Genomic DNA, 14,033 nt, shown 5'->3' with positions numbered 1-14,033 from the left:
ATCATTATATGCCTTCAAACAAAACAGAAACCCAATATTTAAATCAGACAAGAGGTGTCACTCCAGCTGGGCTCTAGGGAGAGGGCAACAGGAACACTGCTTTCTAACTCCCCTTCTCAATTTCTTCCCCCTGGGGGGCACTTTTTGGAAAATCATTATTTAGAAGCCCTGTTATTAAACAGGTGCTGTCTGAAACTAATAAAGGACTCACAAGCCAGGAAAAATGCACTTCTTACACTTCAAAGTGGGCTGGTGGTAGAAAGAATTTTCCATACGGTAAGCAAGCAAAACCGAAACATACAAACAGGGAAACAGATAAGCCCTGAAATGACTAATGCGGGATTGTTTTCTGAAATCATCGATTTTTTTTTTCTTTTTCACTCAAGTATACATTTTGCCAGCATTTCCTGTACTTAATAACCATAGCAGGAAGATAGTATTTTCCAGGGGGGCGGGGTATCCGGTGATTATTGCTCTATTTCAAATAAAACAAATAATATACTTACTATATTTCAATTCTGTTGATTTCACAGTCCTCAGGGGTAAGCCGGGCTCCAGTTGGAGATGCCAGAGATTCTCAACTTGGTTGCCTAACAGGATCCTGAGGCTCACGTCTTAACCTAGACCAATTAAGTAGAGTCTCATGATGGTGCACACAGGCGCAAACACACTCAGGTGTGGTTTTGAAATCTTTTGGTATTCTAGGTGCAGTCAAAGTTAACAATTACTAGAATGGTTAAAAGGAAGCTCCAGTATCTACTTAAATCCTACCCAGGTCTGTCCTTAGCTCTTCCCTTTCAGATATTTTATCTGAAGACAAACATAGCAAATTAATCAAAAAGGCAAAGAGCAGGAACATAATGAAAGAACTACTACGCCGGTGGGCTCAGCTTTCCCAAATATCTCAACAAGCTACAGTGATGGACTAAGTCTGAGAGGACAGCGTCTAATAAGAGAAACAACGCTCAAATCTTGGGCACCGTCTACCGACTTCACAAATGTAGGGAACCGTGAACATAACTACACAGCAGTACACGGATAAAAAAAACCTTAAGAAATTTAGTTGATTTTCAGTGTAACGTGACTCAACACTGATTTGACTGCCAGAAAGTAAACTCCATCCAAGGCGGCATCAACACATGTAGGATATCTGGGCAAGGAAGGCCATTTTCTCAAGCTTGCTGGAATACTTTTAAGTACTGAGTCACGTTCTGGGGAGTATACTAGCTGAAGAACATGCAAAATGAGGTTGTGGTTGAAGAGGGAACTTTAAGGGGTCTTTAAAAAAGAGGCGTGCAGGGGGGGTTACTATGACAGACATTTATCAATGGTTTGAAGAGCTCACAGAAATAAGTTAGACTTGATTTATGGAGCCAAGTCCAGAAGTCAAAGCAATGGATAGGTGGAAGAAAACACTTTTCAGTGACGTTGACCATCAAAAATGTTAACGACGATGGGCGGCCACGCAGGGCGGGGTGGTGGTGGGGTGGGTCACTCCTGGTCACTGAGATTTGAGGCTTCAAGTAAATCAGGGATTTACTTGAGGGGAGTTTCAGAACTTATGGGTGGACTCAAAGTCTCATCACCTGAGATTTTATGATCTGTGTATTGAAACGTCGCCCCAGGTAAATGTGGGGCTTTCCCACTTTGGGGGCGCTAAGGAAACCCTGAGCGCGGGGGGCGTCTGCACTCATGCCACCCGAGCTAAGGTGAGCGCCGGCCGGCAGGGCGCTCTGCCCGTGCTGACTTTTCCGACTGGGAGAAGCCGTTGGCTTCTGCAGACTTCACGTCCGACAACGAGCTTCACACATGTCTCCCGCGTCCTGCTTCCTCCTTCAAACCCACTCCCCCACAGGCGCTGCTCCTGAGGCGCCCGGCCCGGCGGCCCCACAGGCCACAGGCCCGAGCTTCCAACCGCTCCAGAGCCTTCGCCCCATAGTCCGCCCACATTCCCATCCCCCGGCGGGGTGGGGAGCCCCGAGTCGCCCACCGAGGGAAGACAGGGAGCCCGGCGGGCTCTCTGCCCCGGGCCGACTTTCTCGCACCTTCTATTATCTGGAGCTCCCCTGCCCCTCGAGCGGGGACGCTGGGGGCCAGTCTAAGGGGGACTCGGGCCGGAGCCGGGGCGCCCGCGCCCCCTGAGCCCGGCGCCTCGGAGCCCGCGCGCCGGCCGCACCCCCCCAACCCCGCGGGGGGCTCGCGCCGCGGGGGGCGGGGGAGGAGCGGCGCGGGCGCCGGGAGACGCCGCCAAGGCCGGCGCGCGGGGAGGCGGCCGGGCTCGGCACGCGCCCTCCCTCGGCCGCTTTCTCTCACATAAGCGCAGGCAGAGGGCGCGTCAGCCATGCCCTGCCCCTGCGCCCGCCGCCGCCGCCGCGCAGCCCCGCGTTCCCCGGCCTCGCCGCCCGGCGCCGCCGCCGCTCTCGCCGCCCGGCCACCCGGCTCGCCCCGCCGCGGGGAGGGGGAGGCGGGGGCTCGCGGGCCCCGGGGGCGCCGCAGGGCGCGAGCCTCGCGGGGCGTCTGGGCTCGGCTATCCCTCGCTCCCCGAGCAGCCGAGCGGGGCGCCGTCCTCCCGCGCCCTCGCCTCACCTCGCGGGCCACGGTCGCGGGCGCTCGGATGTCCGGTTTCCTGTGAGGCGCTGCCCTGACCCCTCGGCTCGCGGGCGCAGGCGGTAGAGCGGCTCGCAGCGTCGCGAGCACCGAGCCCGGACCCGCTGCCGCCGCCCCGGCTCCGCGGGGTCCCGGGCGGCCCTCGGGGACAGGGCCGAGCCGCGAGGCAGCCTCGCCGGGGCGCCCGGCCCCCGCGCCCGTGGCCCGGCCACCATGCACTTGCTGGGCTTCTGCTCTGTGGCGTGTTCTCTGCTGGCCGCTGCGCTGCTCCCCGGTCCGCGCCGGGCGCCCGCCGCCGCCGCCGCCTTCGAGTCGGGACTGGGCTTCTCGGACACGGAGCCGGACGCGGGCGAGAACAAGGTGGGTGCGCTCTGCGGGGACCGTGGGGGCCTCGGGGACCGTAGGGACCCCGGGGAGGGGGTGGGGTTCGGGTCTCAAAGGACCCAGAACCTGTGCAAAGGATGGGCTTGTGTTTCACCTTGTGTGCGTTGGATCCAAAGTTGCTGAGCTGAGTGTAGAGTTTCTGAGAGAAAAGTTTTCTCCTTTTTTTCCACAGAAAGTTGTTACTAGATAGGAAAGCAATTTACGCCGAGTGCAGGGCTCGGAAGGTGGCTGGTGACCGCGCTCCAATAACCTACCGGCTGGAGAGCGGTCCCCGCCGGGGAGCCGAGCTGTGCTGGAGCCCGGGTTAACCCGCCGGGAGGGTTCTTTTCTTCCCTAGCAAGTGAGTTATGACCTCAGCAGCTCCCAGGGCTTGGATGACCAGTCATCCGAGGCTGCTTTTTCTGGAGAGTTCGTCTTCTGTGGGATTAGTAATTGGGCTTGAGGGCATCAGACTTCAGATTCACCTGGAGAAGTTGGTCAAACTTGAGATGCAAGAGCATCTCAAATCACCATCAGGCATGGCTTTTGGACTTAGTAAACGCTGCATTTCTGAAATGTGGTCAAGAACTGTGAAAAGTAAGGTGGGTTTTCTTGTTTGTTTGTCAATGAGATGTTTAACTCTTTGCCTGAAAAATGTTGCCAAGATGCTTTGGGGACATTCTGATTCCCAAATGTCATATATTATTTGTGTCTGCTCTTCTAAAAAAAAATGTATGTTTACCTTAAAAGCTCAGATCTGACATAAGGATGGAGAATATGTTTAATAAAGTTCTTGAATTCATGAAAAAATTTCCTGTTCCACATAAGATGGGAAGTCTCACTTCACGCACTTTGCTGTACCCCCTGGCTGGAACTGCTGCTGCTGCTATTGCTAAGTCGCTTCAGTCGTGTCCGACTCTGTGCGACCCCATGGACTGCAGCCCACCAGGCTCCTCCGTCCATGGATTTTCCAGGCAAGAGTACTGGAGTAGGGTGCCATTGCCTTCTCCGTGGCTGGAACTACATTGCAGCAATTTATTTCATCTGATGGCAGGAGTAGTGCTGGGCTTGTGTAACTGCTAACCTTGAGTTTGCTTTACTGTTTAGCATATATTGAATGTGTACAAATTAAATTGCCTCCCCAGTTTTATTTTGAAACACACTTTTAAGATTGAGAAGACTGATTTAAAAAAAAATACCTTTGTACTTAAATTTTGGGGGAAAAAATTAAATGTTGGAATTTGTCATTCAGTGGGGTCAAGGAAAAAAACTATGGAGTAAAAACATATACACTAAAGTGCAGAAAAGGGTGTTTTATGTGACTTGTAAAATAATTTTCAACACATATCTTTACATTGGTAAAATTACTGCCATAAGAATGTCTTCCTGTCCTCAGATGCCACAAGAAAATGTAGTCTTAGACCCACTAATGCTTCCTGCAGCTTAAATGCCTTGGATTTCATGATATTGATTCACTTTCTGTTTCCTCAGAGTTAAACTATTTCTTAAAAGTATGACTTAGGAAGAGAATTCCTCTCTACTGCCTAGGATAACTTACTTTGGTTTACAGTTAAGAAACTGTGAAATAGCAGGTCCAGTTAGAAGCCTATCCTGATAAGCCAAGAGCCTGTGTAAGAGTCACTAACTCTGTTGGATGGATCTTGAGTGGAGGGGACCATATGTGTGCATGTGCATGTGTTTATATACTTCTCTGTTGGTTGGAGTTAATTTATTCTTAATTTTCAAAACTGTCTTCATTGGTGATTTAATTAAATTTTCCCTTTGCTGTGAAAACCTTTATGAGTTTTGTTGGCTTTTCATGGTTGACCATCCATAAAGCAGAATATTATTCCCTCACTGAAGTGTTCCCCAGCGGTTGAGTATAAGCTTGAGAGAGCCTTCAGCGGAGCTGCTGTATCCTTGCCATGAAAATGCCAAGAGACATGGTCCAAAGACTCCATGTCTCTCCCTAGTGGACAAAACAAGTGCCTTATTTGGATATAAGCCCTGATAACAATCAGGAGCTAACTGTTAATTTTCTGTGCTCTACATAAACCTTAAGAAGAGAATTCAGAAGGTTAATAGAAGACTCTACATATACATAATCCCCAAGAAATGCAGATTTTTGTTAATTTACACTTCAGAATTATTTTTTTAATATTAAAATAGAAGACAGCTCACAAGGTGTGAATCATGTTTAACTATCCCATCCTTCACCTCACCCCCAAAGCCCCAAAGTGAAAGTTACTCAGTCATGTCCAACTCTTTGCGACCCCATGGCCTATATAGTCCATGCAGTTCTTCAGGCCAGAGTACTGGAGTGGGTAGCCTTTCCCTTCTCCAGGGGATCTTCACAAAAAATTGGGAGGTAAAATCACAAATGGAAACAAGATCTCTTTGTTCCTAGACTTAGGTTCCTTTTCTAGTTATTTATGGTTGTGAGTGAAATGATAGTCTCTCAGTCATGTCTGACTCTTTGTGACTCCATGGAATATACATGGAATGCTCCAGTCCAGAGTACAGGAGTGGGTAGCCTTTCCCTTTTCCAGGGGATCTTCCCAATCCAGGGATTGAACCCAGGTCTCTGGCACTACAGGCGGATTCTTTACCAGCTGAGCTACAAGGGAAGCCCAGGTATGGTTGTATGATTTACTAAAAACTTCTAAATTGTTTTTCCCAAGGATGTGAGTACAAGCAAGTCAATGTCAGAAAAGTAAGGCAGGTAGTTTTACCTAATTATGTAATTTAAATTAACTAGACATGTTGGGGTAAAATAAGGAAATATTTAAAATTACAAGCAAACTAAAAAAAAAAACCTGAAAAACCTAAAAAAAGCACTAGATTACTAACTACAATTATTTGCCAACATGAGATTAGATAAGAATTCACTGTAGTTGAAGTTGAGTTTGTTTTTAAAAATTGATTTATGGAGTTGAGTATGAGGTACCATTTCACACCAGTCAGAATGGCTGCAATCCAAAAGTCTATAAGCAATAAATGCTGGAGAGGGTGTGGAGAAGAGGGACCCCTCTTACACTGTTGGTGGGAATGCAAACTAGTACAGCCACTATGGAGAACAGTGTGGAGATTCCTTAAAGAACTGGAAATAGAACTGCCTTATGATCCAGCAATCTCACTGCTGGGCATACACACTGAGGAAACCAGAAGGGAAAGAGACACGTGTACCCCAATGTTCATCGCAGCACTGTTTATAATAGCCAGGACATGGAAGCAACCTAGATGTCCATCAGCAGATGAATGGATAAGAAAGCTGTGGTACATATACACAATGGAGTATTACTCAGCCATTAAAAAGAATACATTTGAATCAGTTCTAATGAGGTGGATGAAACTGGAGCCTATTATACAGAGTGAAGTAAGCCAGAAGGAAAAGCACCAATACAGTATACTAATGCATATATATGGAATTTAGAAAGATGGTAACAATAACCCTGTGTACGAGACAGCAAAAGAGACATTGATGTATAGAACAGTCTTATGGACTCTGTTGCAGAGGGAGAGGGTGGGAAGATTTGGGAGAATGGCATTGAAACAAGTAAAATATCCTGTATGAAACGAGTTGCCAGTCCAGGTTCGATGCACGATACTGGATGCTTGGGGCTAGTGCACTGGGATGACCCAGAGGGATGGTATGGGGAGGGAGGAGGGAGGAGGGTTCAGGATGGGGAACACATGTATACCTGTGGCAGATTCATTTTGATATTTGGCAAAACTAACACAATTTGTAAAGTTAAAAATAAAATTTTAAATAATTTAAAAAATAAATAAATAAAAATTGATTTATGATTAACAAAAGGAAGAATTACTTCATATCATGAAATTCCACTTTCATTTCAAAAAATAGAAGTATTTTATTGGGTTAGACAGTTTAAATACCTAGATCCTTATATATATTTTTGAGTTCAATAAATGCAGGTGTGAGAGAATGAGGACTTGCTGTGTCTCAGCACTGCTGTCTTTTTTGGTGACCATAGAGGTCTTCACAAGTTCAGATCACCCCCTGGATACCATGCATACCTACACTGAGAGTAGGTGTTTAAATAACACGTGTTTAGGTTATATCTGCAATATTGTGATTACCTATACATTTATTTCATTTTGTTTTCCACTACATCTTCGTGAGATGGGTGTTATATTTTTTATTAAAGATGATGAATCTAAGACTCAAATGATTTAACCAGGAGCAAGAACAGAGCTTTTTCCTTAAAAAAAAAAAAAAAAAAACTTTTGCAGCATATAGTTTAGAAAAGCGTGGTAATGGGTTAGAGCCTTCAGGGTTGCTAAAGGCCTATTACTCTCTTCCTCTTGTAAGTGGACCAGTATGCAAGGAGGCAGAGGAAGCATTGCTCTGCAGCCAGGATCCCCTCTTACATTCCCCACAATGGAACAATCTGAAAGAAACTGGGACTTTCTTCCAGGGTTCATCCCAAGATGCTCTCTGATTAAAGGTGGATCATAATGGCCTAATCCATAGTACTGTTAAAAGAATGGCTGTAGAGCTAGAGGCCTAATAACAATTTCTGACAATTACTATTTCTAAGTTGCACTAACTGTACAACTTAGAAATAATTCCTGTTTCTAAGTTCCACTAATGTAACTTCAGTGAAATACAGGGATCTTACCTATGTGACCTTTCAGGAATAATAGGGTTTGAAAGAACAGACTTTAGTTGCAGAGGAATGATATGTCCTCCAACTTCTAAACATTACATTGTAGCCCCTTTTACCTGTTACATTATTCCTGCTACATTCTCTAAATACTTCAAAGGTCTACTTTTTGTTGCAGAACACCAATTTTAATAGTTGTGAATTAAGGTATCATTGATTTTTCACATTGGAAGTATAAATGTAGCAGAGAACTTTAAACAGTAAGAGATAATGATTGATTTATATTGCTAAAATTTACTGTAAATATTTTAGATTTGTCAGTGTCATCCTTTCTTCTGAAATTTACTCAAATGCAAATTATTCAGGAGGCTCCTATCCACAATTGATTTACTTAATTTGTAGTTTAACTGTTAGAGAAAAATTGCATTCATTTAATTTGCTTTATTGGGCATCCATCACAGAATCAAATAGGTGCCTTAAAATACCTTTTGTTGTGGGCTCTCACCCCTTCCTGGTACTGATAGCACTCCAGTAGCTGTCAAGTGTTAGAAGGGATCCCTGATGATTCCTTTTCTGCATTTCTGAAACCCCAGAGCTCATTTTCATACATTTATTTCGTTCTATAACCTTGACCTGATCTGACAAAAAGCTACATATAGTCTTTACTTACCCTCTAAGTTTGAATATATCTAAGCTTCATTGAAGAAACAGTAATATATTTATTTATGAGATGCTGCCACAGACCGTGCTGGGTGTGGAGGGAGAATTAAAATACATATGTACTGGGTTTCTTGAAAAATTTTGGAATCTGCATTTATGTAATCCGCAGGGCTTGTGGTAAAAGATTGGAATGGAGAACTATTTTCTTCCAAAGGGCTTTCTTCCTCAGTCACCTGTTGCCTCATAACAGCCTAGAAGGAAAATTGAAAGACTCAAGAAGAAGGCCCTATGGACACCCCTACCTCTTACTTTACCCATTAGAACCAGGTTTATATACCTTTTACTCCAAAGTCTCATATTTAAATCTACTTCAATTCAGGGATGTTTTAATTAATCCTCACTAGTGGCAGCTTCAGTTATAAACAGGAAATTACTGTGCAGTGAGTGATGGAAAAAATGTAGAGTGAGTGATTCCTGTCTATAACAAGTATATCATCGTTTTTAAGAAACCAGAAACTTACTCATTAAAAATACCAGAAATGAGTTAATCTATAAATGTAGACAATTATAAGACATTTTGTAAGAGTCTCTTGCTTTACCAGAAGTCAGTGGCTAGGCTTCTGGGGGATGCATTGGCAGTCACGGGAAAGATGGGGTGATGTTGAGTCAGCTGTGAAAAATGGTTAAATGCTGGTTACAGAAAGGAGAGTGGGAGGGATATTTTGGATATTGAAGAGTGAGAGCAGAGGACAGAGGCTAGTAATGCCAATGCAGTCAGTGGGTGTTTGGGCAACTGGGAGCAGACCCATTTGGCTGAAGAGTCCAGAACTTCATGAGAAACAGAAATATTGTAGAAACTTCAGACTTCTTCAGAGTACCTGCTGTCCTCATTTGTTGACCACCCATACATATTGTCTGAGTTCCTCTATATGCTCTGGACTTATGATGATAGTGATGACCACTTAACTTATGTAAGCGCTCATCACTGTTCTACTCAGAAGCATTTATAAAATACACTAATAACAGTCATCTTGGCTCTTCTGGCTTAGATTCCAAGCAGAACAAGCAGTGTAAACAGTGGTCATGCTTAGATACACAGATACACACACACAGACGTACACATTCACCTCTTAATGGTTCTTCAAGCTGCCATCAATGGCTTAGATGTTCTTTCTTACCAAGTTAAATATTTTTAGACAGTCTGTTGAAATAATATATAAAAAACTTATATAAGATTGGATTTTCCATTGTTTATACACTTATTCTCAAATAAGCTAGCAATTAAAAGAGAGAGAGAGAGAGAGAGAATCCTAAAGTGTCCTAGCAATTCCTTCATTTCAATCTGTTTACAAGTATCCCTATTAAAAGTAAGACCAGAATAGGGGCAGCAATGAACTATCACGTAAATAACACAATTACTTTGTACTCGCTGTTTTAATTTTTTAGTGCAGCAGAAAATTTACTCAAACCCAAAAGTCAGTTATTATAAAATGGATGTAATGAAAGAGGTATTCAGATGCATACCCTTCTGTAAATAGCAATGCTTCAGAGTTTAAAAGTCAGACTTCTCAGCAAGGTCAACTTCAGTACTGTCCTGGTTTGGATAGATCGGGAGGAGATGAATATTTTAGAGTAAACCAGGAAGATGTAATTTACCATTTCTATACTTGTAAAGATTGTAATTAGCCATTTATTTTGTAATTTATTTCACCTTAAAACTTGGTCCTCAAAATACCTCGGCATATGAAGAAACAGTGATATTCTTTAGCGTGATTCTTCAGCTCTTTCCCACCTAATTTACTACATGTTTTCTTTTTATAAGCTTACTAGCAATTGTCCTGATTTCTGTAGTATGGGAACAGGATGTTATATGGATGTTTGATTTTGAGACAGTTGGGGGAAATCCAAGGTATTTGATCATTCAGTGTAGGAAGATTATGTATTGTAGACCTGCTTATAATACGCTTCCACCTGTCCTGTGTGCCAAGTTTGTGTCTGTCCCTGGAGGGGACATATCTAGCCGTAGACCACCAAGGCATGATGGTCGTTCCCTAAACTCCATACCTAAGTCACTGGGTAAAATGCCATATAATATCACATGAACTCATCCTGAATACTTTCAAAGCTCAAATACTTTGATGTTTATTAAAGAAACATACTATTGTTGCTACTTTAATGTGCAGACATCTCATCCCTATGTTATTAATTTGCACAAGATAGAAATATGCATTCTACATGATAGTGAAATCATCCCAGAATAGCTAAAAGATGAAAATATACTTTCACCAAATTAATGGAAAGACAATGGTAGAAGCTTATGTGCAAGAGTTAAGGGACTTCCCTGGTGGTCCAGTAGTTACGACTTCACCTTCCAGTGTGTGATGGAAGCAAGTTTGATCCCTGATCAAGGAGCTAAGAACCTTCATACATCACAGCTAAAACAAGCAAACTAACACCCTGCAAGAGCAACATTGCAACAAATTAAATAAAGACTTTAAAAATGGTATACATAAAAAAGCATTAAAAAGAGTTAAATTTGTGTAAATTTGTTCAGAAAGTATGATTGCCTTGCCTCTTTGGGGGTGCTTTTCTGAAATGACAACCGCAAAGCATCCAGTCTGTGCTGTCACTGAGATGAATCTCAGAGTAAATACCTTCCTTCTCCTAGGGTGAGGCTGGGTTATCTCAGTTCCCTGATTGGCTCAAGAGAGTGGATTTTGTCTGATGGTTCTGTCTGCCAGTTCCAGACACTGAGGAAACTATGGATTTCTGGCACTGAACACTTGATGGTGATGGGGGTGCCACTGGAAGTGGTAAACAGACGGAAAGAGGAAATTCAGAGTAAGTGGTGGATACAGCTCCCAGCTCTTCAAGAGATAGTAACATGTTTTTACTTAATAACATTTTGAAAGTATCCACTTCCTTAGGATTCCAGTACAGATGTTAGTTGGAATATTTTAGGAACTTTTGATCAGATACCATATTTCAAAGCAGAGGAAGTTTTGCTGACTAAATCTGGAAGGAAGGATTTAACACTAAATAGATAACTCAACCAATATGTACATGAATAAAGAATTAGAGAATACATTATCTAAACATATCTACACATATCCAGGTACATTATCCATACAAATCTACATGCAGGTACTGAGATGATCTATTTTTAAAGTGATTTTCATATTTCTATCTCAGGACTTGAAAAACTGTAATTATAGAAAATGAAGCTATATTTAAGTGCTGATATATTTCTTCAGTTATAGGATGCAATTTTAAAATTTAATTTTCTTCACAGCAGTTTTCCATTCTCATTCTAATTTATTTTTCTAGTAAAAGGGCTATGCTTATTTTAGGGGGTCAGAAACAAGATTAAAATAACATTACTTTTTAGATATTCTTTTATAAGGAGAGGCAGTGTTCATGAAATTAATAATATTTTTGCTTCCAGTCTGCTTAAATACTTGAAATGGGTGAAAATTTTCTTTCAAAAAAACAAAAAAAAAAAAACGTGGTGTTTTAGAAAGATTCTCCAATATGAGTTGGTGCCACTTGGAGACAGGCAATGCTTACTCCCTCCTGGGACTGACTGGGAGAAGGACAAGTAGGCCATTTATCACCTCTTCAGCCAACTGGCGCTCAGAGGTTTAATACCTTTTTCGGAGATGACAAAAATAATTACCTTATTTAAAAAGAAGTGTTGGTGATAGCCCTGTAACCTTTCCTCAAGAAAATAGTGCATTTTTTCTCTTCCTTGTTTATGTTTAAATGGAGTCTTTTCTTCCTCCCAATATCAAACCATCTCCTCTGCAAGTCCGAACAAAAATGGATGAGATTGGCAAATTACATTAGACCAAAATAGTAAAGAAAAGGATCTTGATTTTCTTTTAATTGGAATGACCACCCAGGTGCCATGAATTATATGATTAAATTCCTATAACCTGTAAAACAGAGTATTTCCTCTTACTCAAAGTTCCTTGGAAATCGTTAATATCAAATACCAAATGTGAAGCTGTTTCAAACCACTGTGGTTTACTTTACTACAATAGCATTGCCCACATGGAATATTTTTAATTCCTTCTTTTTTGTTTGTGTCTGTTGTTTGTATTTAGTTACTTTATCCTTTTGAAAGTCTTCTTCCCAGTTTATGTTTGGAAAAATGGAGCACTTATGTAGATACATGTTTGCTTATGGGTCATGACATTTATGACTTCCCTAAAAAACAAACTAATTCTTGTGTCTCAGAGCCAAAATTTTAGTTTTGGGCTGATAGTGATTCACTGTTTGTTCTCTTTGAATCCTAAGTCTTTTAATTTGGATGTCCATCCATTCCAAATTAGAATTTTATCAAGGTCAAGATTATTCACGAGTCATAACCACTACACTTAAAGTTGGGTAATTGGAAGCTGCTTTAGATACACAGATTAAGCAAATAATGATGTCATAAATTAGTGCAAATGGTTTCCCCCCCTAAACATTGGTAGCAGTGAGGCCTACTTGTTGGAGACCTATTCAGTGTTGCTTTAGGAATACAGGCTCTTGGGTCACAGCGACATGAGCATAGCATACAGTTGGACCCCTGCATCTGACCCCCGGCGTCTGAATCACAGTTGAGGAGTCAGTCCCACTAGGTGGTTGGATACAGGAGAGCCAACTGTTCTATGCTGTTTATAGAATAAGGACTTGAGCACCTGTGGATTTTGGTGTTTGTGAGGGAGCTGGAGCCACGCCCCCAGATACCAGGGGATGGCTATGGGTAGTTACATTACTGTCACATGGCATACCATGGCGCGTAACTTACTGAATTCAGGATGAAGGCATTTGGAATCGGGGTTACCTTTTTGTATCATGCTTCTTGACAGTACAGGCTCTTCTGTAATCAATGGGGATAGTCACACTAGGGACCCTCAAGCTTCCTCTATCAGAAAACACTGAGATTTTAATTTTGCCTTCATATGTCAGTTTTTTAAAATTACAGTTTCCCTTAATGTTGATGTTCACTTTCTGACACCTCTGTAGTGACAAGAGGAGGAGATTCATGTACCTGATTTGCTCTCCTCCTCTTAGGGCTGAATGTGGGTTTCCTCCTCCCAGGACTGAAACTCAGACTGGCATAAATTTAATTTTCTCTTCAACATTGGAATGGTAACTCATAAACTAAGAGATGTGCTAGTGAAGTGAAAGGGGCTCAGTCATGTCTGACTTTTTGCAACCCCATGGACTATACAGTCCATGGAAATCACCAGGTCAGAATACTGGAGTGGGTAGCCTTTACTTTCTCCAGGGGATTTTCCCAACCCAGGAATTGAACCCAGGCCTCCCGCATTGCAGGCAAATTCTTTACCATCTGAGCCACAGGGGAAACCCAAGAATACTGGAGTGGGTAGCCTATTCCTTCTCCAGCAGATCTTCCCAACCCAAGAATCGAACATGGGTCTCCTGTATTGCAGGCAGATTCTTTACCAACTGCACTGTCAGGGAAGCCAAGGGATGTGCTAACGTGATATTAAATCAAACATTAAATCTGTGACACTCAGATGAAGCGTACGCTCCACCATGTGCATTGCTGTGTGGCATGTGCTTAGTGAATGGGTTATAATTGAGTTTTAATAGGCAGCTCCGAAAACTGCCAGCCTGTCAGGTGCCATTAGTCTGCACATCAAGAGTTCCCATTAAATATACTTATGTTTAAAACTTTTCAGTTTTTAATAAATTCTCACCAAGACATGATTATGGATTTCAGTGTGTGCTACTATGAGTTTCATTGGGACCTAATGGTAT

General features: G+C 42.7%; 1 protein-coding gene and 1 long non-coding RNA gene across 17 annotated transcripts in view; one reads left to right on the top strand and one right to left on the bottom strand.

Annotated features, from left to right (window-relative positions):
• LOC147343521 (uncharacterized) overlaps positions 1 to 3,394 on the bottom strand; it is a 438,787-nt gene extending 435,393 nt beyond the window's left edge. For 4 of the 14 annotated variants that reach the window (XR_015156500.1, XR_015156504.1, XR_015156497.1 and 1 more), the window contains exons 1-2: positions 3,086 to 3,331; positions 507 to 620 (exon numbers count right to left, since the gene is read on the bottom strand). This is a non-coding gene — a long non-coding RNA (uncharacterized LOC147343521). Of the gene's footprint in view, positions 1 to 506; positions 621 to 3,085 lie in introns of all 14 variants that reach the window. The other 10 variants (XR_015156498.1, XR_015156501.1, XR_015156496.1 and 7 more) reach the window with 5 other exon arrangements.
• VEGFC (vascular endothelial growth factor C) overlaps positions 2,784 to 14,033 on the top strand; it is an 84,692-nt gene continuing 73,442 nt past the window's right edge. Inside the window, exon 1 of one of the 3 annotated variants that reach the window (XM_086381057.1) lies at positions 2,784 to 2,967. In XM_086381057.1, the coding sequence (XP_086237183.1) occupies positions 2,821 to 2,967 (147 nt within the window). In that variant the 5' untranslated portion in view covers positions 2,784 to 2,820. Of the gene's footprint in view, positions 2,968 to 3,388; positions 3,568 to 14,033 lie in introns of those variants that run through there. The other 2 variants (XM_086381059.1, XM_086381058.1) reach the window with 2 other exon arrangements.

The sequence above is a fragment of the Bos grunniens genome, chromosome 27 (genome assembly GCF_055505025.1).
Source record: "Bos grunniens cultivar Pamir isolate PY7600 chromosome 27, Bosgru_T2T1.0, whole genome shotgun sequence".
Classification (NCBI taxonomy): Eukaryota; Metazoa; Chordata; class Mammalia; order Artiodactyla; family Bovidae; genus Bos; species Bos grunniens.
This window is presented reverse-complemented; position numbering and strand designations above follow the sequence as displayed.